At 53.0% G+C, this 26760-nt stretch overlaps 6 protein-coding genes and 5 pseudogenes across 6 annotated transcripts, besides 19 other annotated features; all 11 read right to left on the bottom strand.

Annotated features, from left to right (window-relative positions):
• Nucleotides 1–1455: part of a sequence feature (areas not merged during assembly with more than two copies in the genome that could not be assigned to a particular haplotype) that runs on past the window's edge.
• On the bottom strand, nt 564–1676 carry Tc00.1047053510275.306 (annotated as a pseudogene).
• Nucleotides 1370–1425: a microsatellite.
• Nucleotides 1456–1598: a sequence feature (areas merged during assembly that could not be assigned to a particular haplotype. This can correspond to areas where the two haplotypes were merged or to regions with more than two copies in the genome that were merged during assembly.).
• Nucleotides 1599–8057: a sequence feature (areas not merged during assembly with more than two copies in the genome that could not be assigned to a particular haplotype).
• Nucleotides 1857–1952: a sequence feature (T-rich).
• Tc00.1047053510275.283 lies at nt 2224–2730 on the bottom strand (annotated as a pseudogene).
• Nucleotides 2336–2381: a microsatellite.
• Tc00.1047053510275.272 (uncharacterized protein) lies at nt 3696–4361 on the bottom strand (the record flags this gene model as incomplete). The annotated part of the gene is made up of 1 exon (XM_815655.1): nt 3696–4361. The coding sequence occupies one exon, from the start codon at nt 4359–4361 to the stop codon at nt 3696–3698; it is 666 nt and encodes a 221-aa protein (XP_820748.1).
• On the bottom strand, nt 4484–7171 carry Tc00.1047053510275.260 (annotated as a pseudogene).
• Nucleotides 8058–10729: a sequence feature (heterozygous, non-Esmeraldo-like haplotype).
• Tc00.1047053510275.255 (uncharacterized protein) lies at nt 8203–8880 on the bottom strand (the record flags this gene model as incomplete). The annotated part of the gene is made up of 1 exon (XM_815654.1): nt 8203–8880. The coding sequence occupies one exon, from the start codon at nt 8878–8880 to the stop codon at nt 8203–8205; it is 678 nt and encodes a 225-aa protein (XP_820747.1).
• Nucleotides 9983–11086, bottom strand: Tc00.1047053510275.250 (mucin-associated surface protein (MASP), putative; the record flags this gene model as incomplete). The annotated part of the gene is made up of 1 exon (XM_815646.1): nt 9983–11086. One exon carries the CDS (start codon nt 11084–11086, stop codon nt 9983–9985), a length of 1104 nt encoding a protein of 367 aa, XP_820739.1.
• Nucleotides 10730–11265: a sequence feature (areas merged during assembly that could not be assigned to a particular haplotype. This can correspond to areas where the two haplotypes were merged or to regions with more than two copies in the genome that were merged during assembly.).
• Nucleotides 11266–11667: a sequence feature (heterozygous, Esmeraldo-like haplotype).
• Nucleotides 11273–11295: a sequence feature (AT_rich).
• Nucleotides 11527–12072, bottom strand: Tc00.1047053510275.219 (mucin TcMUCII, putative; the record flags this gene model as incomplete). The annotated part of the gene is made up of 1 exon (XM_815653.1): nt 11527–12072. One exon carries the CDS (start codon nt 12070–12072, stop codon nt 11527–11529), a length of 546 nt encoding a protein of 181 aa, XP_820746.1.
• Nucleotides 11639–11772: a microsatellite.
• Nucleotides 11668–18751: a sequence feature (areas not merged during assembly with more than two copies in the genome that could not be assigned to a particular haplotype).
• Nucleotides 13124–16616: a mobile genetic element.
• Nucleotides 17906–18925, bottom strand: Tc00.1047053510275.190 (mucin-associated surface protein (MASP), putative; the record flags this gene model as incomplete). Its single annotated transcript, XM_815645.1, has 1 exon — nt 17906–18925. One exon carries the CDS (start codon nt 18923–18925, stop codon nt 17906–17908), a length of 1020 nt encoding a protein of 339 aa, XP_820738.1.
• Nucleotides 18567–18654: a sequence feature (GA-rich).
• Nucleotides 18752–19092: a sequence feature (heterozygous, non-Esmeraldo-like haplotype).
• Nucleotides 19093–24090: a sequence feature (areas not merged during assembly with more than two copies in the genome that could not be assigned to a particular haplotype).
• On the bottom strand, nt 19188–19490 carry Tc00.1047053510275.180 (elongation factor 1-gamma (EF-1-gamma), putative; the record flags this gene model as incomplete). The annotated part of the gene is made up of 1 exon (XM_815644.1): nt 19188–19490. One exon carries the CDS (start codon nt 19488–19490, stop codon nt 19188–19190), a length of 303 nt encoding a protein of 100 aa, XP_820737.1.
• Tc00.1047053510275.160 lies at nt 19847–21031 on the bottom strand (annotated as a pseudogene).
• Nucleotides 22470–25466, bottom strand: Tc00.1047053510275.150 (annotated as a pseudogene).
• Nucleotides 24091–24226: a sequence feature (haploid, Esmeraldo-like haplotype).
• Nucleotides 24227–26760: part of a sequence feature (areas not merged during assembly with more than two copies in the genome that could not be assigned to a particular haplotype) that runs on past the window's edge.
• Nucleotides 25761–25780: a microsatellite.

Genomic DNA, 26760 nt, shown 5'->3' with positions numbered 1-26760 from the left:
GGACTAACTGACGCATGGCGTATGTCGAAGGAAAAACTTAGTGGCCTCACAAGGATAAAAAACGCTGACAATTCAAAACAAAAAAAAACGATATGGGAATAACAAAAGAAGATTAAAGTTTCCGCAGTCAAAGCAAGCCACCAATCAAAGAAAAGTGGAATGGGTGAACCCAACCAAAATAAGACAAAAAAATAAAACAAAAAGCAAGAAGCCGAAGCGTGGGACGACCAGCGCACACACTCGCATTGCTCCCGTAAAGCAAAACACACACACACAGGGAGAGAGAGAGAGAGAGGTCGCCCACTCAATGCAATAAAAACAAAACAGAAACAGTTACGGTGCTCCGCCCATGCAGCCAGGCAGGACGGCAGCGGTGCGTGTCGTGCAAAAGAGAGCACCAACGGGCCTGCATGGGTGTGCATGCATATATACAATGGGCACATTAAGTGTGTGCTTCGTGGGATGAGGTGAGGGCGAGAGTCCATGCAAGGGGACACACACAGAGAGAGTGAGTGAAAGACGAGTGCGTGTGCGGGCGGTGCACGGCTCTCTCTCCCTCACTCTCACGCGGCCACCACCGCAGCAGCAGCACACGCAACAACAAAAAGCAAAAGAGGGGAGGTGGTGTGGGAGACCGCGGTGCTGCCGTCACTGTCGCCAGGTGTCGTGTTTATTTGATTAGTGGCGTTTGCACCAGTTATGGTTTCTTTTTCTTTGCCTGGAGGATTCTCTTGATGTTGTTCCTTTTGTTTCTCTCGTTCCTCTTCTGTTTCATCATCCTTTTCTTCCCCAGCTCTTTGTTTGATTCCTGTCGGAGTTTCTCCTGCATGTGTGCGTTGGACTTCCTGCTGAATATCAGTTGAATTTACTTTCGGGGCACCTGAGACATGTGCAGCCTCTTCTCTCTCCTGAGCCCGATGTCTTTCATGACCCTCAACACCTTCCTCCCCTTCTCCCCCTTCTTTTCCTTCTTTTTCATTAGAACCATCATTGCCGTTGTGTTCTCCCGAAGAATGATCTCCTGCAGGATTAATTGGTATTGTTGCTTCAACATTTATTTGTTGTTCTTTTCCCTGCGACGGTTGATGTCCTTCTCCACTTTTTGTATCCTCTTCTTGGACTGGATGTGGGTTATCTTGCGGCTGTGGTCCACTTCCTTCATTTTGTTTGGTTACTGCCGCTTCACCATCACCAACTGTTTCTTTTTCTGACTGGTTTTGTGTTCCACTTTCGACTTGGCGTTGGCTTTCAGGTTTCGGTCCACTTTCATTTACATTTTCCAGTTTTTCATCAGCGGCTTGTGATTGTCCTCCTCCTCCTCCTTCTCCTGGTGTTTTTAGTCTTTCATTCTGATCCTCATCATCAGAACCTTCTTCTTCTTCTTCTTCTTCTTCTTCTTCTTCTTCTTCTTCTTCTTCTTCTTCTGTAGAAGGTTGTTCGTCACCTGAATCCTCAGTTCCGTCTTTAACATCTGATGCCTTTAAACCTGGTTTGTGTGATCCTCCCTGTGCAATTGGCGATGATTCCTGTGAACTTTCATCAACATCACTCGAAGAAGCAACAGGCGGAGTTCCACCTGTCCCACCTTCTTCACACCTACCGCCACCGCAGCACCGCACCACAGCACGCAGAGGGCACACACCAGCAGCACACGGCCAGTCATCATCATCGCCATCACTCCTGTCACTTGCGTGCAGCCTTCAGCACAAACTAACACCCCGCCAACGTAGAGTGAAAGGAAAAGAAAGAGACACGGCACAGTAACAAACACCACCAGCAGCAGCAGCACGCGTTTCATGAGAAATATTGAACCAATGAAAGTGCAAAAAACGCACAGCAACCTGCAATAATTTAACAACAAGAAAAACACACAAGACAAGGAAAACTTTGAAAACCAAACAAAAGAAAACAAGCAGCAATAAAGCAAAACAGTAAAAACACAAAAAACAAAAACCTACGCCCAAATGGCTCCAGTGCGCATGCACCTATCCTCAACAGTGTGGCCTCTTAAACTGTCGTGTGCGTGTCATGCATATTAATGTGTCTGGGACACTGCCAACGTGGCGGATGTGGGCAGCAACGCGGAGCACACAGCAGGGCAGCGGAAGCAAACAAAGCAAAAAACAGTCATCATAATTACTCTTACTTCATACATCGGACCACAGTAGACGTACACATGTCCCCGTGGCTGAGTGCTGGCACGCACAGCCCGCATGCACCTCTTCAGCCCACAGCGGTGCACGCCAGCGCGGATACGGCGAGCAGCAGCGGGGCACACACCCACGCAGAGCTGCTGAGGCTGCCGTCGATTTCACGAAGACGTGACGGTGCACGGGTGGTCGTCGTCGTGGTTGGCGCCTCTGTTGTAGTCGTCGTCGTTGGTGCCTGTAACTTAACGTCAGCCACATTTTTTTCCTTTGCCGTACCAAAATGTTTAGTCTCTGCATTCTCAGTGGTTTTGTTTCCTTCGCCGGCCGCTCAACCTTGAGGCCCTTCCACACCGGACGCACCTTGTGACTGTTCCGCACCGCTTCCCAAACTTGTTGACCCTGGCGTAGTGGTCCCACGTGATCCCTCTGAAGTACTGGCGATTGTGTGGGAGTCATTACCTCCACCAGCGGCCGTCACACACACGGACGTGCAGCAGCAGCAGCACGAGAGCGTAAGGAACAACACGGCGCACACCACACGGAGCCGCACCGTCACCATCGTCACCATCGCAGTCATCATCACCCGTAGTGGAGTCGCTGGAGTCAGTGAGCCGATCCGTGAGCCAGAAGGAAAAGGAATGCAACAGGAGGGAGAGGGACGGAGCACAGCGGATACAGCGAGAGAGAGAGCAGACAACATGAGAGGGCAGCAGGCCCAGCCGCACAGTTCACACACCACGAGACGGCATCCACGCAAGGAAGGCACACAACGCCAGCAGCCACCCACTATGCAGGAGGAGAAGACATCCACCACCATCTCCCCCAGCTCATCTCTACAGCCCCAGGGAAATGGCCAAAACCCGCGGCCACCACACAACACACACGCGCAAGCGAACCCTCATCCATCCACGATGCGGCACCAAAATTTCCAGCCATCCCGCCCTCAATGGGACACGGAGCCCAACTCAACGCAGTCACACGCGGTGCACCGCACCCGCAGGATAAGAGACTCGGGCTGCACGCTCCCTCTCCTCCCTTCGCCTCATGGCCACGGAAGGAGACAACAGCCGCCACACGCAACTGCCAGCATGCACTGCAAAAGGAGCATTCAAACCCACTGCAATGTGCATCTTGTGTGTATGGTTGTGTGTGCCTGCAGAAACACAAAGCAAAGAAGTAGAAAAGAGGGAGCAGAGTATGTGGAGAGACGCACAAAAATGCACAGCGGAGACGCGTGGCGGAAACAACAACAAGAAGACCGCTCAAACTCATGACTGCACAGCAGCCCAAGCAGTGGCAATTCACACACGATTTATTTAAAACAAAAAAACATCCCCTTCGTCTTATACAAACCCCATCACACAAAATAATTACAAATAAAAAAGAAATCGTCCATTACTGTTCCACACAAATTTAAAAATCGCCTGGCTGCCGTGTCGCCACACCAAACTGTCTGTATATATTTTGCCCGGAAAAGAAAATTGAAAAGATGGTTGCGTGTGTTTCAACCGTCCGACCCTCATGTGTCCGCACATCGTTTATATTTCATGGGGTCATCTGCGTGTTGCTGCTCCCCTCAGCCCTCTCATCGGCGTGCGAGTGCGGCCCGCAGAGCACAGTCACTCGTGTGTGTGGAGACTGAGAGAAGCACGCAGACATGACGGGTGTCGCGTCTCTCCATCGGGAGAGTGAGCGCAGCAAAAGAAAAAAAATCATCAGGAGGGAGAGAAATGCTGACGGGACTGCCAGCGCGTGAAATGAACAAACAAAAAAAACACGGCGGCTGGGTGTGGCTGTGTGTGTGGCGCTGCGGGTGTCTGCCCGCCCTGGCCGCAAAAAAGAAAACAAAACAAGAGGGAAAGAAATGTGTGCTCCGCCCCACAGGCCCTCGTCGCACGCCCACACGTCACGGCTCCTCCTCATGCGTGCAGCAGGCGAGGCGCACAGGGCCGTCGTCATGAGCGTGTCGGTGGGTGTGCGAGTGGAGCAGTTGGGCGGGAAACACACGGCACCCCTCACAGGAAGAGTGCAGCAAAAAAATATTAAAGAGGGAAGAGTAGAAAAGAAGAAAACGTCCATAGTGATTGCCCCAAAAGCAAAAAGGAGAGGGAATGGGGGATAAAAATAAAGGGAAAAAAAAAAGAAAAGAATTTTGGAAAAAAGACACACACATAGACTCGCGCAACACAACAAAAACTTTAAAACGCACATAAAGCAAAAAAAGCAAACAGGGGGAGAAGTAAATAAGAGTTATTTGGGAAGAGAAATTCATTGCCAGGTGTGTGTGTCGGTGCAGTGGAGGACGCAAATGTCCCACGCGGCAGCCAGCCACGCCTCACAGAGCCGCAAACCCCCACAGTCCCAACAGAAGGAGCAGCGATGGCACCAATCCGCTCTCACACACAGTGCCGGTATCGCTGTTATTCCCCTGCGACACGTTTCCGAGGCTGCTGCTGAGTGCCGTGGCATTTACGTCCCCGACCTGTTTATTAACTTCTTCCTCCTGCCCATTCGTTCCTCCTTCTCTTGTCTCCATCGTTGGCTCGCCATCAGCAGTAAAACCGCCACCCACAGTTTGATGTCCATCGGGAGATGCTCCTGACGTCACCTGCGCTACGGATTCCTCTTCTGCTGAGGGAGTACTGACAGTGGACACCGCTGATTTGGATGCACCGCCACTGTCCGCACCTTTACTGCTCCCCATCGACTGTCCCTGTTCCGTCAGCTGTGTTCCGGCAGGAGTAGACGGAGTTTCGGTCTTCTGAGAAGTTGCGGTCACCAGAGGACTGGGAGGTACAACGGAATCAGAAGAAACTGTTGAAGGCTTTGCCGCCTCCTTTTCCAATAGTTGAATTGGATCTTTATTCGGGTTGAGGGCGCCAATCTCTGCTTCATCCAACGGGCGGTTGTACAGCAGGACGTTCTTCACCGTCACAGGCACGTCTTCTTGTTTCCGTGTCTTGTCTCCATCCCCTCCAATGTAGAAGTATGAGATATCTTTCGAATCTGTATTTGCCAATGCACACGGCACATCACCCACACGCTGACCATCGACGTACGCGGAGCCCTGGTTGCCGTTCCGTAGCAAAATTACCACGTGTTGAGTTTTCTCTGTCCTCAAAGTGCTGCTGTGCTCCTTAGGGGTTTCGTCACCGGACAGCAACTGCCACTTACCTCCGCCGTTGTACGACAGTCCCAGGAGTACAGGATTCCCTGCACCAGCCATCTTCACACCCAACAATGGAATGGAGTTATCTTCCTCCTTCGGCACCTTGTCGATGGACACCGTCGCCACAAGAGTGAAGTTGTGGTTCGCGAAGTGGTACAGCTGATTCTCCCCCTGCCTGCCAACGGGCCACTCCGCCCACGCTCCCTGGAACGTCACACCACCGGCATGCAGTGTTTGCCCTGCTTTATTATGTACTGTGGCGTTCACTCCGAGGTACTCGTCCCTCCATGTATTCTCAGAGAAGTTGCCGGACAAAAAGCCAACCAGCCCATCCGTGATCTTACCATCAGTAGTGCAGGCATTGTCAGGTGAGGTATCCTCCTGAGCAAGTAAAGTGGCACACAGCTTGGAGACACGTTCGTCCACTTCCTTCCAGGTCGCCAGCACCTTCTTCACCCGCTGCAGGTGCTCAGTCAGACGCACAGAAGCCATACCGAGTGATGTGTCCTCATCACCGCCCTTCTTCTTCTCGTACAGCGCAATCAACTCCTCTTTACTTTCAGTACTTTCGTACAACAGGGAGCTGGCGGCGACGTCCTCTTCCTTCCCCGGATACCGGCCCAATATCAGCAATGTGCGTATTGTCCGTCAGCCAAAGATGGAGTCTGCCCTTTCCGTTTTCTTCTTTCTCTTTCTCCTTAGAATACACCGGCAGAGTAACAAGCATCACGTCCCTGTTATCAATCTTCGCTGTGATAAACCCACTCCCAACGCCCTTCTCAGGTCCCGTGTGTTTGTTGCCCCACACGCGCGAGAGTGTCCCGAGGGCCTCCGTCCACGAGTCCCCCTTGTCACCGGACTCGTACACCCTGCGGCGGCCATCATCACACGCAGTCATCATCATGAGTTTTTTGTCCTCCCACTCCACGACGGAGGGATCACTGCAGCCACCGGCAGAAACATCCTTCGACAGCTTCCAACCCTCAGTACCCGTGGAGTGTATGACAAGTGAAACGGTGTCTGTTACTCCAGCTGCGCCATTGGACTTAATGCCTTCCACTGGGAATACAAGCGTACCGTCATTCATCTTAACACCCGATCCACCGCCTCCAATCAAATCTGTCAAAGATTCTTCTTTTTGCATGTTAGAAATGCTCTGGAGAGCGTCAATATGATTCCAATGAATTCGTTTTTTACTCTTCTCATCACCACTGACGTTCCCTCTCGACAGCAAAAGTCCCCAATAAGCCGAAGTATTATCGGCAGCATCAAGGTTGTAGATTCCAGCAAGCATGTAAATATCACTTCCCTGCACAACTGTTGTTGGTCGGGCCAAATAAACTTTCGTCCCTCTTTCGAAACTAGCCTGAGCAACGATTTGGGAGGCACAGTTGGCTTTATCGGATGGACATTCCTCCAGTACTTGTGTCTTCAGTTTAGTTTTGTCCAACTCCTCTTTTTTTTGTTCACCATTCCACTCCAGGAGTTCCGAGGCAATCCCAGTAAAATCGCCTTCTTCCTTCTTCGTGTCCTGCGCCTCGGCAACGGCAAACACATCACTCCCCACTTTCAAAAGACTGGGAACACAGAGCGAGCTCACTGTTTCTCCATCTTTCACGTCTCTCCAAACAAACAATTTCCTTTTTGAAGGTTCCGAAGCAGACGCTGCCGCACTGCCGCAGCACATCATCACGACGAGGAGGAGCAGCACCGCGGAGGTAAACACACGCCGGGACATGTTGGGCCTCTGCGGCTCACTCTCTCCTCCTTCCCTCCTCCTTCCGCGGGATCCGGTCACACGGCGACGGTTGTGTGTGCGGGGTGCCTTCACTGCAGCAACACGTGAGTGCATATAAATATGTGTGTGTGGGCGGTGTGTGTGTGCTGTTGGTCCTTTCAGAGCCTTCAAATTTCACAGTGGCGTTTAGCGCTTTTTTCCCTTCTTAGTGAGTGATTGATAAAGAAATAGAGAGAAAACAAGCCAAGCAAAGAGGTGAGACAGCGAGCACCGCCACCCATCCACACTGTGAGTGGCATCACCATCCCCGCCGCAGTCACTCCCAACAACAACAACTCACGCACACAGACACACGGAACAGGAGATGGAAGAACAGTGCACCGGGAACACACAGCGACGGTCACCACCAGCAGCAGGAGCCACGGCGTGTGTGTCGTTATTCGTCACGCGTCAGCAGACACTGAACAACGCCCACGCAAAAACACAACCAACGGGATGCAAAAGAATACAGCCGCCCCTCGCAGCACCCATGCGTTGCCGCCAGTCGTTTTGTTGTTGTCTCTTCCAACGCACCCGCATATCACTCCGCACGCCGGAAAATCCCCCGTCAACGGATACACAGCGGCAGTGCCACGTCGGCAGGTACAGCTGTTGGGAGAGAGTCAATAAGCAATTGTCCCAGGCACCCGAAATGCCACACCACTCACTGACAGCACACCGCCAACATCACGCCCGCAAAATGTCGCCGGGACAAATCGCGGACTCAAGCTCTTCTCGCGAGGGCCGTCACAGCCAGAATCTTGTGCGTGCGTGCGTGCCTTCACACCGCTCCACAGCGTGTGCAACAGGGCTTGTCTGTGTGTACCTGAGTGTTTGTCAGTGCCTATAATTGCAGAGCAGCTGTGCGGCAAAAAAAGTCCAAAGAAGGAACCCACGAAGAGAGAAGCGGATAGCACACACGCAAATTACTCATATCATCACACACACACGCAGCCCGCGGAATGGGTGCTCTCAACTACAACACAAGCAGAGACTCAAAAACAAAAAAAGAAAAAGCCGAAGCGTGTGACGACCAGCGCACACACTCTCATTGCTCCCGTAAAGCAAAACACACACACAGGGAGAGAGAGAGAGAGGTCGCCCACTCAATGCAATAAAAACAAAACAGAAACAGTTACGGTGCTCCGCCCATGCAGCCAGGCAGGACGGCAGCGGTGCGTGTCATGCAAAAGAGAGCACCAACGGGCATGCATGGGTGCGCATGCAATATATACAATGGGCACATTATGTGTGTGCTTCGTGGGATGAGGTGAGGGCGAGAGTCCATGCAAGGGGACACACACACACACAGAGAGAGAGAGAAGGACGAGTGTGTGTGCGGGCGGTGCATGGCTCTCTCCCTCACTCTCACGCGGCCACCACCGCAGCAGCAGCCGCACACACCACGAAACTGATGGAATCAGTGCGATTGCAGAACTCGCACACCGTCCTGCAAACCAGAAGTTTAAAAAGCAATAAGAAACAAGAATTCCCAAAAAAAAAAAAAGGAAAAAACTTGGGCTTCTTCGGGACTCGAACCCGCGTCCCGGATGACATTGTGAGCTTGTTTGCCACTGAGCTAAAAAAAATGTGGTCGCGCGACCCATTTTCACGTAAGGTGTTAATTTCGACCTTCGAACAATCGAGCACATTTGCGTTGTCCCCTGGAAAACGAAAGCGACATGTTTAGGGTGCGCCGCCGCAGCGTGAATACTTCGATTCGTCGTCATATATCTCTCGTACGGGGCCGCAGCCGCAGCGTGGATACATCGATTCGTTGTCATATATCTCTCGTTCGGGGCGGACCGCCGCAACTTGGATAATTCGACACGTCGTCATGTATCTCTCGTCCGGGGCAGCCGCCGCAACTTGGATAATTCGACACGTCGTCATGTATCTCTCGTCCGGGGCCACCGCCCTACTCTTTTTTATTCCCTGCGGCGGCCAACCCCGGCAGTAAGGACAAAAAACAGGATCGCGTTTTTTTTAATGCTTTTCCTGTTTGGGGGGGGCGGATCTTTGTTTTCTATGATTGCCCCCTTTTTTTGTCTATCCCAGGTTGGTTTTAGGAGGCTTGATGTGCCTGCTGGGTGATCGCCGGCTCTTTTATTGGTGATTGCGTATTTTTGGCTTACCGCTGTGCCGCTCAGCGCCATTTTGTTTTACTTCTTTTCTGCTTATTGGGGCGTGTTGTTATTCGTCACGCGTCAGCACACACCGAGCAACATGTCAAAAAAACAAAACGCAGGCTTCTTCGCCCCTCGCGAGGGCCTCCGCAGCCACAATCCTGTGCGTGCGTGCATTCTCAGCGTTTTAAACACGGCATGTGTGTGCATGTGCTTGTGTGTTTGGCAGCGCCTATAATTGCAGAGCAGCTGTGCGGCAAAAAAAGTCCAAAGAAGGAACCCACGAAGAGAGAAGCGGATAGCACACACGCAAATTACTCATATCATCACACACAAACACACACACGCAGCCCGCGGAATGGGTGCACTCAACTACAACACAAGCAGAGACTCAAAAACAAAAAAAGAAAAAGCCGAAGCGTGGGACGACCAGCGCACACACTCTCATTGCTCCCGTAAAGCAAAACACACATACAGGGAGAGAGAGAGAGAGGTCGCCCACTCAATGCAATAAAAACAAAACAGAAACAGTTACGGTGCTCCGCCCATGCAGCCAGGCAGGACGGCAGCGGTGCGTGTCGTGCAAAAGAGAGCACCAACGGGCATGCATGGGTGCGCATGCAATATATACAATGGGCACATTATGTGTGTGCTTCGTGGGATGAGGTGAGGGCGAGAGTCCATGCAAGGGGACACACACAGAGAGTGAGAGAAGGACGAGTGTGTGTGCGGGCGGTGCACGGCTCTCTCTCCCCCACTCTCACGCGGCCACCACCGCAGCAGCCGCACACGCAACAAGAAGAAGAAGCAAAAGAGGGGAGGTGGTGTGGAAGGCCGCGGTGCTGCCGTCACTGTCGCCATTTGTCGCCGTCTCATTTGTTTGAGTTATGGTCGCTGTGTCTGATGTTTCCTTCCTGTTGCCATGTTTATTTTCACCTCGTTTTGCACCTTCTGTTACTGCACCGTTATCTGTGGGGTTATTCTTCTGCAATCCCATTTCATTGCCCTTTTCTGCGCCCATATTAGAGGCATCACCAACAGCTAGGGGCCGTGCTTGTGTTGATTCAGAATTGCCGTCCGATTCACCATTCTGTTCGATTAGTAAAACGGAAACATTTTCATCATTTTTTAACTCATTGTTTGGCTCCACGCCGTCATTGACTCTTTGAGACGTTTGCTCTGACACGTCATCTTCAGAGCTCAGCTTTTCTTTTCCTGGTTCTGCTCTGGGGTTTTCCACTGTTTTTTCTTTTTTTTTTTTCATTGTCGCTGCTGGTGCTTCTTGCAGTGAAGCTGGTATTGCTGCTCCAGGTTCCTGCGTTGATGCTGCCGGTAATGAAGATTCTGGCGGTGATGGTTCACTGGTTCCTGGTCGTTCCCCTCCTGATGGCGTTGTTGCTGGTGAGTGAACTCCCACTTTCGCTAAACCCTTGCCTGCCTGTCTTGCTCCTCCTTCGCTACCTCGTCCATCCGGCGGCGCTTTTCGTTCTTCAAGTATTTCTTTCCTTTTTTCTCTTCCTGCACCTCCATCTATTTGTTCTTTGTGTACTTCTTCCTTTTCGCCCCTTAATTCGTCGGCTGTTGGTGTTTCAATTTCCAGATCCCTCTTCTGATCATCAGTCGCTTCGTTTTTTGGATCCAACGGTTTACCCGCGTTTTGACGCTCTTGACTGACGTGTTCTAATGGTTCCTGTTGTCCGGTATTTCTGCCTGCGGATTCAGGCTGTGGCCCCTCTGCTGGAACGTGAAATACATTGGTATTTTCAGAAGCATCGGCCTTTGACACTTCCACCGCACATACACCGCACCACAGCACGCAGAGGGCACACACCAGCAGCACACGGCCAGTCATCATCATCGTCATCACTCCTGTCACTTGCGTGCAGCCTTCAGCACAAACTAACAACACGTAAACGCAGAGTGAAAGCAAAAGAGAGACAAGTCACACAACCACCGCAGAGTAACAAGTGGCGGCACACCAGCAGCAACAGCGCACACACCATTACACAAATGGAACCAACACAAATCCAAAACTCGCACAGCGCCCTGCAAAAAAATTAAAAAAAAAAAAAAGGTATTTAAAAAACCACACCCAAGGCCTCGCTGCTCATGCATATGAGTGTGTCTGGGATGCGTTCAACGTGGCGGATGTGGGAAGCAGCGCGGAGCACACAGCAGGGCAGCGGAAGCAAAAAAAGCAAAAAACAATCATCATAATTACTCTTACTTCATACATCGGGCCACAGTAGACGTACACATGTCCCCGTGGCTGAGTGCTGGCACGCACAGCCCGCATGCACCTCTTCAGCCCACAGCGGTGCACGCCAGCGCGGATACGGCGAGCAGCAGCGGGGCACACACCCACGCAGAGCTGCTGAGGCTGCCGTCGATTTCGCGAAGACGTGACGGTGCGCGGGTGGTCGTCGTGGTTGGCACCTCTGTAGTCGTAGTACTTGGTGCCTCTGGCGCAGTGGTCGTCGTCGTAGTTTTATTGGTGGTCGTATTTGTGGTTGGTGCTTTTGTTGTCGTGGTCGTGGTCGTGGTCGTCGTATTTGGTTTTATTTCCATATCGGCATTGCTTTCAACCTGTCCCGCAATGACCGAATCCGATGAGCGTAACGAACCGGGCTCTTCTTCTGAAACTTCTTCCGTGGTGTCCGCCGGAGCCGTTGGCCCTGGCTTAGTGGGCGTACTCGATGACACTGCGGTAACGGTCCTTTTGTTTACGTTTTCTTTAGGGGTTATATTCGTCTCAGTATTAGTATTTCCAACAGTATCTGTCACGCACACGGAAGGGCAGCAGCACAGGGCGAGCACCAGCAGGGCGCACAGCAGACGGCACGTCATCATCGTGAGTGTGTCGTTCAGTGGTGTGGAGCTGATCTGCACAGTGAGGGACATGGAGAGCAACAGGGGAGACGAGAGATGCGGCAGACACACACAGAGGGCACACCACATGAGGAGAGGGCAGCAGCCAGGCATGCACCGTACGCCGCACACCACGCACGACACACACTCCAATCCACGGCAACAGGCACACACCCACACACAGCCCTGCCGCAACACCAACACACAGATGGAGGAGGAGAAGCAAACAGGAGCGGCACACAAGGCTCCACCGCACGTACACACGGCGAGAGCGGTCCGTCGTGTCGGCACCCCTCACGGAGGGTACGCACACAAACAGGAGGAGGTGCAGCGCACACAGCAACACAAAAGCAAAGTAACCATAATAAAAAGGAGAGATCCCCTCACACCACGTGGAATGTTGGTCCACGGGATGTGCAGCCAATATTCATCACAAAAATAATTCGTTTCTGTTTCCTTTTCGTTGTACGTTGTGAAAACAATTACTGAGTAGCGCAAGGGCCGTCCGTACCAAAGTGGCAATTACTCCGTCGCATACGGGCCGTCGTGCATGCTGGGGCATTCCCAAACAGTTGCAGTCCTTACTCTCAACAACGAAGGCATTCCCACAGTGGATGAAGCGAAGTATCCCGTGGTTCGTCGTGGGATCAGCAGTCCGTGGCGTCTGTGATGAAGCGGTGGCGGAAGAGCAATGGTTGTCATTGGAGCTTGCAGATGTGCTTTGTCCGTTTTTTTCCCGTCGATACGCTTGGCATTTTCGGTGGCGACCTGCGCGCGAGGCGCCTGTTAAAAAGACGCTGGCGCCATTGCAGCATCCTCGTGCAAGGACTTCTTCAACTATCGGAACGCCAGGCTGAGCATGTCGGGCATGTGCCTTCATATTGTGGACGGGCGAGTGCACTCAGCCGCAGATTGGGCAGGAGGACGTCAATCCGCCGCTCGCTGGTCGGCAAGGAGTGGCGGTGTTCACGTCGGGAAGATGTTCCGGCGGAGGCGGAGGCAGGCCGGTCACCGCAGTGAGGGAGGGACGGCGCCACCGACACAGGGGGTTCCTTGTGATCTGCAGGGCGCGTGCAGGCCTGCCGAAGAGCGGGCAGGAGTCGCATCGCGCCTGTACGGAGTGCCGCCACTCGGGGCACGATGTCGGGGTGGACAACAAAAACAGAGTCCTCGCCACACCGAAGAGCGCCTGTCATGCGGTGTGCGCGTCTTCCTTTTCCTCCTGGACATCCTTCCGGTATAACCTCTTGACGGCGGCAAGGAAGCCCACGTGCCAGATTGGTATGCCTCATTGCGGGAGAGATCGTGCAATCGTGGTTTCTTCGTCAGCGGCCTCAGTGCGTGGGATACCGCAGTCTGATGGGAAAAATATAAATTCCACAGAGCGACCTCGCTTTATCAAGGAAAGTAGCATAATCCAAATCTCTTCAGTAATGCGGCTTCGCATGGCCATTGGAGCAACTCGGAGTGCCTCAATTGCCGACAGGGAGTCCGTCGCCACCAGGATTCGTGTGGGCGATTGGAATGTTTCCAAACGAGGAGGTATGAGATGTCTAATGCCATTTCCAACGGCAGGGCACTCTGCTCCATATGAGCATGCGAGCCTGCCAGCTGCTGCACGATGGACCTCCACAGGGAGATCATTTCTCTTTGTGGTGTCGTATAATAGTGCGGCGGACCCAGATGCGAGTTCAGCGAGGGATGAAGAAACGTCCGCCCATAATTCAAAATCGTAATCTCCTAGAGAGGAGTAAAGAGAATCAAAAGCCGTGCGCTTGACATCGTCAGAGGCGTCTTTTGCTAAAAGTGGCTGATAAAATCTCACTTCGTTGCAGCTCACGGTGTCACAGGGAATAATTCTACGTTGGGTAAGAGAAGGAGCACGAAGGTGGTTGCGGGGTATCCCAGTAATTACACAGACGGATTGTAATCCATTAATAACGGCATCTCTCGGAAGCGGAATTGATGTCGCCGCTGTCCCATGCATGGATGGCGGCATAGGTTCAGAGTAGATAAGGGAACGCAAATCCTCGTAATCATGGAGGCGTATATAGCGTTCGTATTGTGTGAGTGCAAGAAGCCAGAGTATCTTTTGGAGCGGGAGAAGATTGACTTCCAAGTAGACAGATGTATCTTCCGTTGATGCTCTAAGGCCAAGGGATGTTTTACAGCTGTCGCGGCACAGTACTTACATATTATGGAGGTAGGTGGGGACAAGGCATGGGACAATTGCCTCGCCACAATACAGTGACACACCATGGACGTATTCAATCGAAAAGGATCGCATGGTGTGATGGGACGCACCAGCTTGTGCGACCAGCCGCAGCTGATAGCAGCGTGGCATGGTCTGCTTTGCAGCGGTGGAAGCGTGCGTGCCAAAATTAGGAAGTCGATCAATCGTGCTGCCCAGTAAGCGCGCTGGGCGCGACTGAATACGTAGGTTCCCATTGACAAAATGGAGATCGATCATTTCCTCGTCAAACCGTGTGTGTAAAAAGATGTAGAATAGAGCAGCTTCACTCTTATCGACGTTGATTTTTAGTTTGTGCTCGGCAGCCCATGTCAATATAAGGGGCAGAGCGGTCGCATTGCCGCAGCACATGCATGGATGTCCGCACCTGAGGCAACAAGTGTGAGGTCGTCAGATCACATGAGTGCGGCGGCAGAATAGATGTTGTCCATGCGGTGCAGCAGATCATCCACATGGTGGAGGAAGAGTTGGGGTCCCGGGACGCCGCCTTGCGGTACTCCAGCTGGGGTGAGATGTTTCCGGGAGTGCTGTTCGCGAGTGCATACCCCAATATAGCGGCCCCGCAGGTAGTTGTGCAGCCAGCGTTTGGTTAGAAGACCAAGGCGTGGAAGCCCGTCAAGCATGCCGAGTGATTTCCCATGGTCAACAGTGTCGAACGCAGTCGAAAAATCAATCAAGACTACGAGCGAGCGATGGCGACGAGGGTGTCGTGCGGGGGCGCCGCCTCCAGGGCGCGCATACTCCACAATGCTGAACTCATTCAATCCATGAGTAATTCTATCGATGACAGGTGTCACCACGTCCGATGTAGAACGCGAAGGTGTAAACCCGAATTGACGTGGGTGGTGTGGCAATAACGCTGACAGACGGCGATGAGTCATTCTTTCGGTCAACTTGAGTAAAACAGAGAGTAGCGTGATGGGTCTGTAACTCTCTGGGCGGCATAGATCCTTCCCAGGTTTGGAAATGCGAATATTTACCTCGATCTTCAAGGAGCCAGGCAGGCTGCCATTTGCGAAGAAGTTGTGGATCATCGTTCTGAGAGTGCCGCGCGCAACAGACCGGAGATGGTAAAGGAATTCATTCAACATGCTTTTGGGGCCAGGGGCTGAGCCGAGCGAAGAGTCGCAGATGGCCACGCCAAGTTCATACGGCGTGAAAGGTCAATCCATTTCCCAGCCACCAGGAACCAAAGAAGTGCGGCGTGCAGCAGCAGCAGTATAAGGTAATGTGGCACGTGAAACTCGTACAAAATGACGGACGAGCGGGTATCCCTGCAGCCAAGGCAGGGCGCAAACGCAGCCAAGATAATTTCGGAGCACAACCGATTCCAGAGGATGAGGGTTCGGCGCCGCCATGCCGCGAAGATATCGCCAGCTTGGGATGGATGGGGCTCCAAAGCTTTTCCACACGAGCTTCCAGAAGCATAGTGAAGCCACGGCGTAAGGCTTGATTTTGTTCCTCCTTTTTTCAAGTAAATTTGGCTCGAAGTAGGCTGTCTCCTGGTGAGGCGATGTGTGTGCTTTGTGTGCTGCTTCTGCGGCGGAATCGGCTTGTTTCATTTCGTCTGTCCAGATTGTTTTGGGGTTTCCACGGCTGCCGCGCGGGATATGGCGCTCAGCTGCTCGCACGATACCTCCGCGAATATCCAACCATGTGGACGCGGTGGCAGGGAGTGTTTCACACAACGAGGTTAAAGCAGGCCAATCCGCTTTGCGCAGGGCGAATACGGCTTTCTTCCGTCGAGGCGGCGTGTTGGCTAGTCGCGGAATGCCATCGTCCATCCCTACCGAGTAAGATATCAAGCGGTGGTCCGAATCGATGTAGGGAATGAATTTCCAGTGGGTGACACGTAGAGCACAATAAGCAGTCACGTCAGGGGACAAGACATTACGATGTGTGATCCGTTTTGCCTGCGCCGGGTCATTTGCCAGTCCAAAATTGAAATCAATTAAAACAGCGGCAAAGTTTTCTCCTCCGGTCGTTGGTGGTGTTTACGACTGTCCCGAAGCTCATGGTGTGAATTCAACTCACCTGCAATAATCGTTGCGGGTCTGAGCGACGAATGATACTAATAAATGAAGAGTTTTGAACAGTTGCTGTGGGGAGGGTTGTAGAGATTCGCCACGCAAATGCCGGAACAGCGCTGTGGAAATGCACGGACAGCAGTGGTCTCCAGGAGGTCTGTGCCGGGGAGCGACAGGCGCTCGCACGGTAGACAGTGGCGCACCAAGAAGGCAACGCCACCACTGCGCCCAGTGCAGGCCTGAAGAAATTCATTGCAACCAGAAACTTTTGTCGCTACGTTGCTACGGTCATTTATTTCCTGGAAAAAAAAAAGATGTCAGTTTGATGCCGCTCCAACCGCGCAGCAAATGCAATCTTTTTTACGGACGAGAGGCCTGCAATGTTACGCTGCCAAATAGTGATGTAGCCATCCTCCTCGGTACCAGAGTTCTTGTGGAATTCACCGCAACGGGTGATATCAATGGAGTGACCGCAGCGAAACGGTCGTGCAGTTTTGTCCGACAGCCTGCAGGCAGACCGCTTCAACTCCCGCACCGGGCATGGCGTGGAACCTCCTCGAGGGGTGGAGTCGTCTTGGTCTCCGTCGTGCTCGCAGCAACGCCCTGCTGCGGAGTTCCTACATGCAACCAGAGCCTCAGCACCGCGACAAGGTGCGGACCCCATCGCTGGGGCCAGGAAAAACCGCAGTGCCTCCTGCTCTCATCAGGGATCCTTCTTGACGTCTTGATGCGGAGAAGCACCCATCGGCTCTTACAAATGAAGCCGCACACCTGCGACACATCCTGCGCTGTGAGAGGCACGACCCTCACCACAACCGGAGCCGCCCACGCGCCGTCGGTACGCACCACATCGAAGAGAAAAAAGCATGGATGCGTCAGGGTGACAGCAAAGCATCCGCTAGCAATCACTTCGCACGCATCACCACAAGCAGCACCAGCAGCGCTGCAAGCCACGGGTTAACGTGGACCAACTGACGCATGGCGTATGTCGAAGGAAAAACTTAGTGGCCTCACAAGGACAAAAGAGGCTGACACTTCAAAACAAAAAAAAAACGATATGGGAATAACAAAAGAAGATTAAAGTGTCATTAAGGTGTCCGCAGTCAAAGCATGCCACCAATCAAAGAAAAGTGGAATGGGTGCACCCAACCAAAATAAGACAAAACAATAAAACAAAAAGCAAGAAGCCGAAGCGTGGGATGACCAGCGCACACACTCTCATTGCTCCCGTAAAGCAAAGCACACACACAGGGAGAGAGAGAGAGAGGTCGCCCACTCAATGCAATGGAAACAAAACAAAAAAACAGTTACGGTGCTCCGCCCATGCAGCCAGGCAGGACGGCAGCGGTGCGTGTCGTGCAAAAGAGAGCACCAACGGGCCGGCATGGGTGTGCATGCATATATCCAATGGGCACATTATGTGTGTGCTTCGTGGGATGAGGTGAGGGCGAGAGTCCATGCAAGGGGACACACACAGAGAGAGAGAGTGAATGACGAGTGTGTGTGCGGGCGGTGCACGGCTCTCTCTCCCTCACTCTCACGCGGCCACCACCGCAGCAGCAGCCGCACACGCAACAACAAGAAGAAGAAGCAAAAGAGGGGAGGTGGTGTGGGAGACAGCGGTGCTGCTGTCACTGTCGCCAGTTGGAGCCGTATCATTTGCAATAGCTGTGGTTTTTATTGGTGTTTCTTTTGTATTGTCATCTTTATTTCCATCTTCTTGTGCTGCTTCCGGTACTGCATCAACACGTGCCGTATTTTTATTAGAAATCTCCTCTTCAGTAGCCTCGTCAGAGCCATTACTGGCGGCGACTCTTTTTGCTGATGAGCGTGATGTTGGAGTTGATTCGGCATGGCTGTCAGATGTTCCATCCTGTTGTTTGTTCGTGGTGAGAGCACTGTCTTCTTTTCTTGACTCATTCCCTGATTCCAGGCCGCCTTGAGCTTTCTGTACCTGTTGCACTGAAACGAAATCTGCAGAGCTGGGGTTTTCATTTTTTACTTGTGGCGTTGCTGCTGGTGCTGATTCTGCTGCCGGTGATTTGAGTTCTTGTCCCTGGGTGGAGTCCTTATCCGAGCTGGGCAGTTCTTTCGCTCTTGCTTCATTTGAAGTTCCTGCTGAGTTTCCATTTATTGTCGGTGTTGATGTTTGTCCCGAAGGTGGAGGTGGTGGTGGTCCTGGTGTTTTTTCGCGTGTCTCTGTTTCTTCGTCTCCTTCTTCTTCATCTTCGCCGTGTTCCGGATCCTCTTCTTTTTCCTTTTTGTTTTTCTCATCTTCTTGTTTTTGATCTGAAGTTCCTTTTGTAGTTAACAAAATAGCGGCTTCAGAATTCTGTGGCGTCTTTACATCTCCTGTTTTTGTACCTGTTGATTCTTCTACTGAAGTCAACGGTGATTCATTTTTTCTTCCGGGCGGCGAAACCTCGGTAGTCCTTGTCTTTTCATCTTCCTCCGTGACGGCATCCCCGTTTTCAGCAGCAGGAGAAGCCGCAGCACCGCACCACAGCACGCAGAGGGCACACACCAGCAGCACACGGCCAGTCATCATCATCGCCATCACTCCTGTCACTTGCGTGCAGCCTTCAGCACAAACTAACAACACGTCAACGCAGAGTGAAAGCAAAAAGGAGACAAGTCACATAGCCACGCACCGTCCCATCCAGCAATGAGAGTCACGCATCACAACAATTAGTTGGACGCGGTTCAACAACAATCAAAACAAAAAAGGGAACGCTCCTCGCCCCGTGCCCTCTCCTCACACTCCCACAGTCACTGTTACTGTTATTCCCTCTCCTCAGTCCCTCACAGGCACGCCACGCTCACTTCAACACGCGCCCCTCCAGCACAGGCCTCGGGATCGTCGCGCCCTCCCAGCACACGCAATCCGTCATGCGCTCCCGCTGCGCCGCAACGTCCGCCACCTCCTCCCTCAGTCCAACAGCTCCGTGTCCTCCACGTCCCTCACAGTCGCCGGCATGCCCCGGCCGCCACAACACACACAGCGCCACAATGTCGTGCCGCCTCTCCTCTCCAATCATGAGTGCAACGCCCAACAAGTACTGGCGCACGTGCTCCATGCGCTGCAACCACACGCGGATCAGGCTGGCCGTCATGCACTGCATCTTGTTGTCCTCCTTCTGCTTGGAGCAGACCCTCACATCCTCTCAATCCACGGCCTGCAGCTGCAAGAGGCTGCCGAGAGGTTTCACCTTTGAGTGTAAGACGCAAATGTGCGGAAACAACGGCCACGCTCACTCACCCCATCACACATCTCCGCTCCCTCGGCTCACTCATACAAGGGCGGTGTCATGGGGAAGAAAAGCCCGCCGCACAGCCCATGCACAAGTGCAAACGCAAAAGCAACGCCATCCACATCGCACCGCAAGATAGAGCCATTCGCACAGCACACACACATGGCCGCAACGACAGGGACGAGGCAAATAAAAATACATACCGCAGTCCTTCAGTTCTGTCTTCTACTTTGAAGCATTTTCCACGGCAACCGGTCCAACAGAAAACGTGCGGTTGTTGTCCGTGACCCAAAGGCAGAGCGCAGTGGCCCTTTTCTTCCCCGAGGAATGCCCTCTCTGAGTGCACAGCATGACCCTCCTTCCCTCAATGGTCGCGGTGATGAGGGCATCCACACGCAGGCTTTCCTTCTGAGGGACTCCTGATCGTGCGTTGACCCACACGACTGAGAGTGTCCCGATGGCCTCCGTCCACGTTGTCCCCATGTCACGCGACTCGTACACCCTCTGGCCATTCTCGCAGTCAACAATCATGAGAAGTGATCCCTCCCACTCGGTGACGCGGGGGTAAAGGCATTCCGCAGGGGAAATGTCCTCAGAGAGCGCCCAGGCACTGCCGCTGTCCGTCGAGCAAATGATCATGGAGCAAACGTCTTCTGCTTCATTCTTCGCCATCAGAGGAAACACAAACGTGCCATCTTCCATCACAACACCTGCGCCACCAGAAGCAATGAACTCCGTCCATTCACCTTCGTGAGAAGCAGAAGAGATCCGTTTCGAAAGTGGTTTGGGGTCGGCCCATTCGATCCGTCCACTCTGCCTGCCACCCGTGGGATTCGTGACATCACCCACAACCAGTTTCGGCTCCAAGCCGCCCTCTCTCCAACACCCACCTTCGTAGGGCACATCAGAGCTTCCCGCAAGAGGAAACACTCCGTCGCCCTTCGTGATTGTTGTGGGGCGGAGCACAACACCCAAACTCTCCTCTCCCTCCGCTGCACCAACCACAGTGTGTGCCCTCCATGTATCCTTTTATTGACCTCACCAACAAGAGTGGACCAATTCCACGCAGAGTCGATGCACCCCGCAACCACATCAGAAGAAAAGGGCTTACTTAATTGACCACCCTGATATTCGGCATCCATGTGATCCTCGGCGAAAGCTGCAATTACTCCACCAGCACTGACGAGAGAGGGTGAAGCAAACAAATCCCTCGTCGTAACTGGAACAGTCCCATCTTTCGGCTGCACCAGCGTCATCTGCAGCACAAAAGGATCGACTCCCGCCGGCTCCTGAACACGTCGTAAACCAATCTCGCCATCATTCTCCTTTGCAAGCGTTGCTCCTCAACTGCCGCAGCACATCATCACGACGAGGAGGAGCAGCACCGCTGAATAAAAGAGGTGCCGGGACATGTTGGGACTCGGCGGCTCACTCTCTCCTCCTTCCCTCCTCCTTCCGCTGGATCCGGTCACGCGGCGACGGTTGTGTGTGCGGGGTGCCTTCACTGCAGCAACACGTGAGTGCATGTAAATATGTGTGTGGGCGGTGTGTGTGCTGTTGGTCCTTTCAGAGACGTCAAATTTCACAGTAGCGATTCGCGCTTGGTCGTGGCTTCCTTCGTAGCCTGAGTGTGTTTGTGTGCAAGAAATCAAAGTAAAATCTAAAAAGCACCAAAACAGGACGTGGCAGAGGAGTGGGTGACGCCATCATCCACAGTGTAACACATCCGCTTCGTCGTGACCGCCACAGTAATTACTCTCACCGTCCACAACGGCCCAAGCACTGTGAGGCCACACACAGAAGCAGAGTCATTGACGGTTGCGCACGGGCCAAGACGCCCTCCGGCAAACAGCACCAACCAACAGACAGCCAGCAGAAATTAAAGGCGAGCAAAATCCCAAGTGCTGCGGGATCCTTGCAAGCAGCGCTCCCTGATCGCAGGGCCTTTAAAGCGTTCCTCGCTGCAACATCCCCCACCACCCCCTCGGCGTGTCGGTGGATTTTCCCGTTCACCGGAAGAAAAACGGCGGGATGCTTCGGCAGTGGTCGAAGACACACAGAGTGCGCCGTCGATGCGATCAACGAGCGCAGACCCTCGTGAAGTGCGATCCCACAACTGCGATCCCTCCATTTACTCTCCTGGACGTGGAGGAGGCATGAAACGTCCTCTTCTCTACAGTAGTCCTGAAACGCAAAAAAAATCCGTAGGACATCCCGCGCAGCCACGGCCTCCTCAGCAGCCTGACAGTCCACGCCGTCGCATCGCTCCTCAAGAGGTCGCCAGGCCCGGTAAGGCAAGCAAAAGGGGACCAGCAATTTGTTAAAGACGTTCAGAAAAGTGAGGCGCAGCAGTCGGGTGAGTGCGGCTCATCCACGTCCTCCGCCTCAACAGACCCACCACACAGTCGAATCACACACCCGAAAGGAGCCGTGGCGTCTGACAAAATAGCACGGCCAATAGCACCTCGTGCTCTCCCCAATGTAGTGTCGTGGCACACACGAAGCATCACAGGAAGGGCCACATAATTGCATCCCATCGGCATAAGCACGGAAATAAGGCACATAATTTGCCCCAGTGAACTCCCATCCAAATCGTCTCAGCCACAGAGCTTGTGTCGCCGACCCTCAGGAAGGGCTGATGCATCAACTGCCGCTGACCGATCCCCGGCGATGAAACAAAAAGAGCCACCGTCTCTCAAGGTTCGTCATCACCCATTCCCCCCATTGAGGGAAGAAAACGCAATGTGACGGTGTGGGTGTGTCTAGCTGAAAGAAATGAAGGAAGTGGCTCCGGCCGCGGAACAAATTGAACGGATCCTCCTCCCGAATCCTTTCAAAGAGACCGGTCGGTCAGCTGCCGAGATTGACGGCGCGGAGGACAACACCTTGAATGTATGGAGCACCGCAGCAACCTGAATATATTCCGCAATATCCGCGGTCAGTTCATGAAAGTACAAAGAAGGGACAGAAAATTCAAAGGGGCGTGTGAACCTGTCAGTGATCACCCGCGCCGGAGGATCGCCACTCCCACCCTCCAAGGGCAGCTCAACGACGTCAAATATTTCCACCGCATGGCACCCACAACACAATCGCGTGGCATAAACTACCGCCTTGCAGCACCCCGTGCAGTGCGGCAATCAAAAACCGTCTCGAACACGGCGTGCGACAAAGGTACCGAAAGAAGGTGCAGCAAATACCCTCCACATCTCAGCAGTTCCAATCATCCAGTAAAAGGCAGGAGCACCAGACAGTACCCACGGACTCACCGAATATGGCGTCAAAAGATAGGGAGACGCTAGATGCCGAAAGGCTCGCATTTCTTCCCCCGTGACACTTCCACGGATGAATGCAACTGCCGTGCCCTGCGGCCTCTCGACCCCTTCGAGACAACGTTGCGGCCACATGGCGACGGCTCAATGTGGCTGGCGATCAGGTCCAGTCGTCGCGGCAAAACAGTACAGAAAGTAGGGTGGTGAGCCCGCACATTTGCCCCTTTGACGCCTGCCTCCACCGCAAGAGTAAAACTCGTCTTCCCAACAGCCGCGCTTTGGGTGGCTGAAACACCTGCCCTCACACCGGCGATGAAATCTGCAAGCGCCTGTAATTCCTCAACACCGCCCGTCAAAAAAACCAACTGGCACTCAAACTCTGCAGCCACACATCCCTCGTAACCATCTGCAAACTCGTTGTCCTGCAGAAACACCCGAACAACATAACAAGAAGGCCGTGCATTGCTGGCAAGGGACAAGAACACGTTGCTTTCATCCTGCAACGGAGGATTATGCCTCCTGCGTAACGCGGCCACAAGTACGCGGTGCGCCAACACCGAAGCGGTGGGCATTTTGCCCCATGACCCTCCCCCTCCACAGGGGTCCAAGAAGTGCAACAGACCATCCTCTCACCAAAGAAAAGGCCCAATGGAGCGGACACTGCAGTGTGCGGACCACCCAGCAGAAACACCCTCAGAGGACGAATGCTCTTGAATGCCCTTCAGAAAAAGCCAGCGGGTTGGCCGTGAAGTCAACAGACACCGGAGAGCCACCTGCTCAGCACGCATCCAATGACGCAATTTGGAGCGCAATGTTGCAGGGCACATCAACCACCCCGTTCTCGTCTCCGTCTGTGCCGGCACGACAGTCCTGCCATCACCCTTCGCCCTCACAAAGTATTCCACAGGGTCCTTTGAACCAGAGACAACTACATGGCAATATGCCACCGGAGGAGTGCTCTCCATACCGCACAAAATAAAATTTTCCCAACGTCGAGGACCGCAGTGAAAACGGGCATAACGATGAGCAACACGAGGGTTCTCTGTGCCCTAATTCATCACAACACTCTATCCTCCGTTGATTCAGGCCTCTGCCACACGACGAGGCACAGATGTAACATCATTTACACGCAACAGAGTGAGATCCGCAAGAACATCGTCATACAGGACGCAACAACCACCAGCCCATTCAGCAGCCGTTGTGGCCATATTCCGCGAAACATGATCCACGCCCACAGGAAAATTTGTTGTCCAGTTGCACAAACAGTTGATGGGCCAAGCAACGTGGGCCCAAGAACGACGGCACCAGTCGATATTAGGCCTTGAAGCCGCCAGTGAGAGCCATTGATTGGAATAAACACCAAAGCCACCAACGGCCAAAAAGAACTGCGAAAAGGCACTCGTACTTCAAACAAAGAACGGATTCGTCTCGTCCAGGAAGAAGAAAGAATAAATAATATTTTTCCTCCTCACACTGCCTTTCAGCAATAAAACACCATCATGCGGTCCGCCCTTATCGGCATTACTCAGGAGCACAAGACATGTGCAATGTGTAGAGGGCTCTGCAATCAAGCGAATGAGAGATGCTCCACGGTGGCACTCAGACTCCTTCCGGGCCAAGCATCAACCAATCGCGAGCAGCATGCCTCTTCATGGACTCTCCGTTTTGGTACCAACCGAGACGGAAGGCCTTCGTCGCTCAGCACCAACCCCGCGTTGCGTCGTGTCGTCAAATAAAACAAGTGAGGATGGCAGAGCGCATCATCGGGGAAATCGCCCTCAAATGTGGGAAACAGCATCGCACCCGCCGGAAAAAGGTGCGCATGATTTCCCTCCACGTCAGCTGCGCAGCCTGTCAGGTGAAGGAAAACTTATTAAAAAGGAAGTCAGCGCACTCACCTCCACCCCAGGCAGTTTTATCAGGACGGTCGAATCATCAATTCGGGGGCTCCACACTTCTTGAGGGATATTGTGACCATCTGACACGTCCACGTGCATGCCCACACAATGTCCTAATTCCTTTCCCCCCTCTGCATGCGCCCGCATCGTCTCTTAAGCCCCATCCAGGACAGATTAGGTAGCGAGTGGCACCTGGTCAGCCAGCGCCGTTCCATTCCTTAAAGCAAAGAAGCTCCCAGACCCAAAATCACTGGCCATCAATCAGTGATGCCGTTGGCACAGGACCTCCTCTGGCCAACGCCACACACTTGTTCCGGAGTACATGTTGTCCCATGCCTCGCTGACGCCACCCTCAGCATCCCCTACAGGTACACCGTGCATTCACTCCCAAAATACAGGTGTGGGCTACACCTCAAGAAAACCGCACAATGCGCCTGCGAACTGCTCGTTGAAAGTTGTCATTGTGTTGGGTCTCGGGGGCAACGCACTCACACGTCGCAGCTCCTCAGGAGATCAAAGAAGATAGCAATCATCATTCAATTGGGATGGGCTTCGCAAACCCCTCGCGACATTTTGTCCGATGGGGTGCTTCAGTGCATATGAAACCTTGTCCGTGGGACGAAATGCCTATGCGCTCTAAAAGAGTAAGAATAAACTCACGGGAGAAGAATACGTAACATAACGGAAGCAAAATGCCACAAATAAGAAAAGACGGTGGAAAAATTATATGGAGGGGTATATATACGAAAATAAGCTTTGATCAATGTATAGATATATCGATATGGGTATGAGTATAAAAACGCTACTTTATTCTTATTCATTGATGCATCTGTATAGATATGGATATATCCCTTCTCTCCTACAAATTGACGGATTGCTTGGTTTCTTGTTTTATTGAATTGCTATTTTATTGGCTGCATATGTATATAGATAGGCATGTAGATATCGGTATGAATATCTATTCAGCGCTTTTGATATATATATATATATATATTGTTACTATTCCTCGTGTCTCCTAAAATAAATACGAAGGCCCACACGCCGGCCACCATCGCAGAGCACGTCCGCCCAACGATCGGAGATTTAAAAGAGAGCCCGGCACCCGAAGTGGGAGCCGCAGCGGAGGCCGTGAAGCACACACCACCGCTACGCACCCGCCCCGGGGATAGCGCGGTGGCTCGATAATCCGTTGCCGCCAAGAATCAATAAAACAACAAATCACAGAACCAACCAAACATGGACGCTATAAATGAGGAAAGGGAGAGGAGAGCAGCCTGCCAGGAGCAAATACGGCCTGCCGCATCTGCGAGGGGCCTCGTGCCTTCTCGCCGCACGGAGGTACTGCCGGGGCAGAGACCTTCCAATTCAAAGTGGAAACACACCAATATTTCCGTGAAGCACGGCTTCCTCACCTCCCCGATGTCCGCTCCATGCTTTTTTCTGGGTGCCTGCAGAGCCGGGCAGCGGAGTAAATGCAGACCTGCCTCTCCGCACAGTTCCGGTCGGCCGGTTTCCACAATGTCCGGTCGATGCCCGTGGCGTGCCGTGCGGTAGCGGGTCAGTCAGGCATTGCTGTGGCACGGAAACCCGCATGCTGGACGGCGAAGCTCAACTGGTGGGGATCCCATCGGGCTGTCGTCACCGGGCAACGTGCGCCTTCTCGGCGGCCTGACCTCTCTGCCGTCGTGAAATCGGCGACAGCGTGACGTTCATCAACGCATGTGTGCGTGCCATTTTAGGCGCACGGTGCACTGTTTCTCGATGGTATGCTCCTCCTGTGCAGAGGCGGGGTTTCTGTGTGGGTTTGATGTTCTTCATGCGGAGGTTCGAGCTTTGCAGCGCGTGGCTATTCAATCTCCATTTTTAGTGTCACGACTTTCTTTCTGTCGGGTGTTTGTGCCGGGTGTGGGTGTTCAATCCCCCGGCACTGCCCGCCTGCCTGTCGCATCAAGGGCATTTATGAACTGCTTCCTT

Source organism: Trypanosoma cruzi, genomic scaffold (assembly GCF_000209065.1).
Source record: "Trypanosoma cruzi strain CL Brener 1047053516699 genomic scaffold, whole genome shotgun sequence".
Classification (NCBI taxonomy): Eukaryota; Euglenozoa; class Kinetoplastea; order Trypanosomatida; family Trypanosomatidae; genus Trypanosoma; species Trypanosoma cruzi.
Note: the sequence above shows the minus strand (reverse complement) of the source record. Positions and strands in the feature narration are given on the sequence as shown.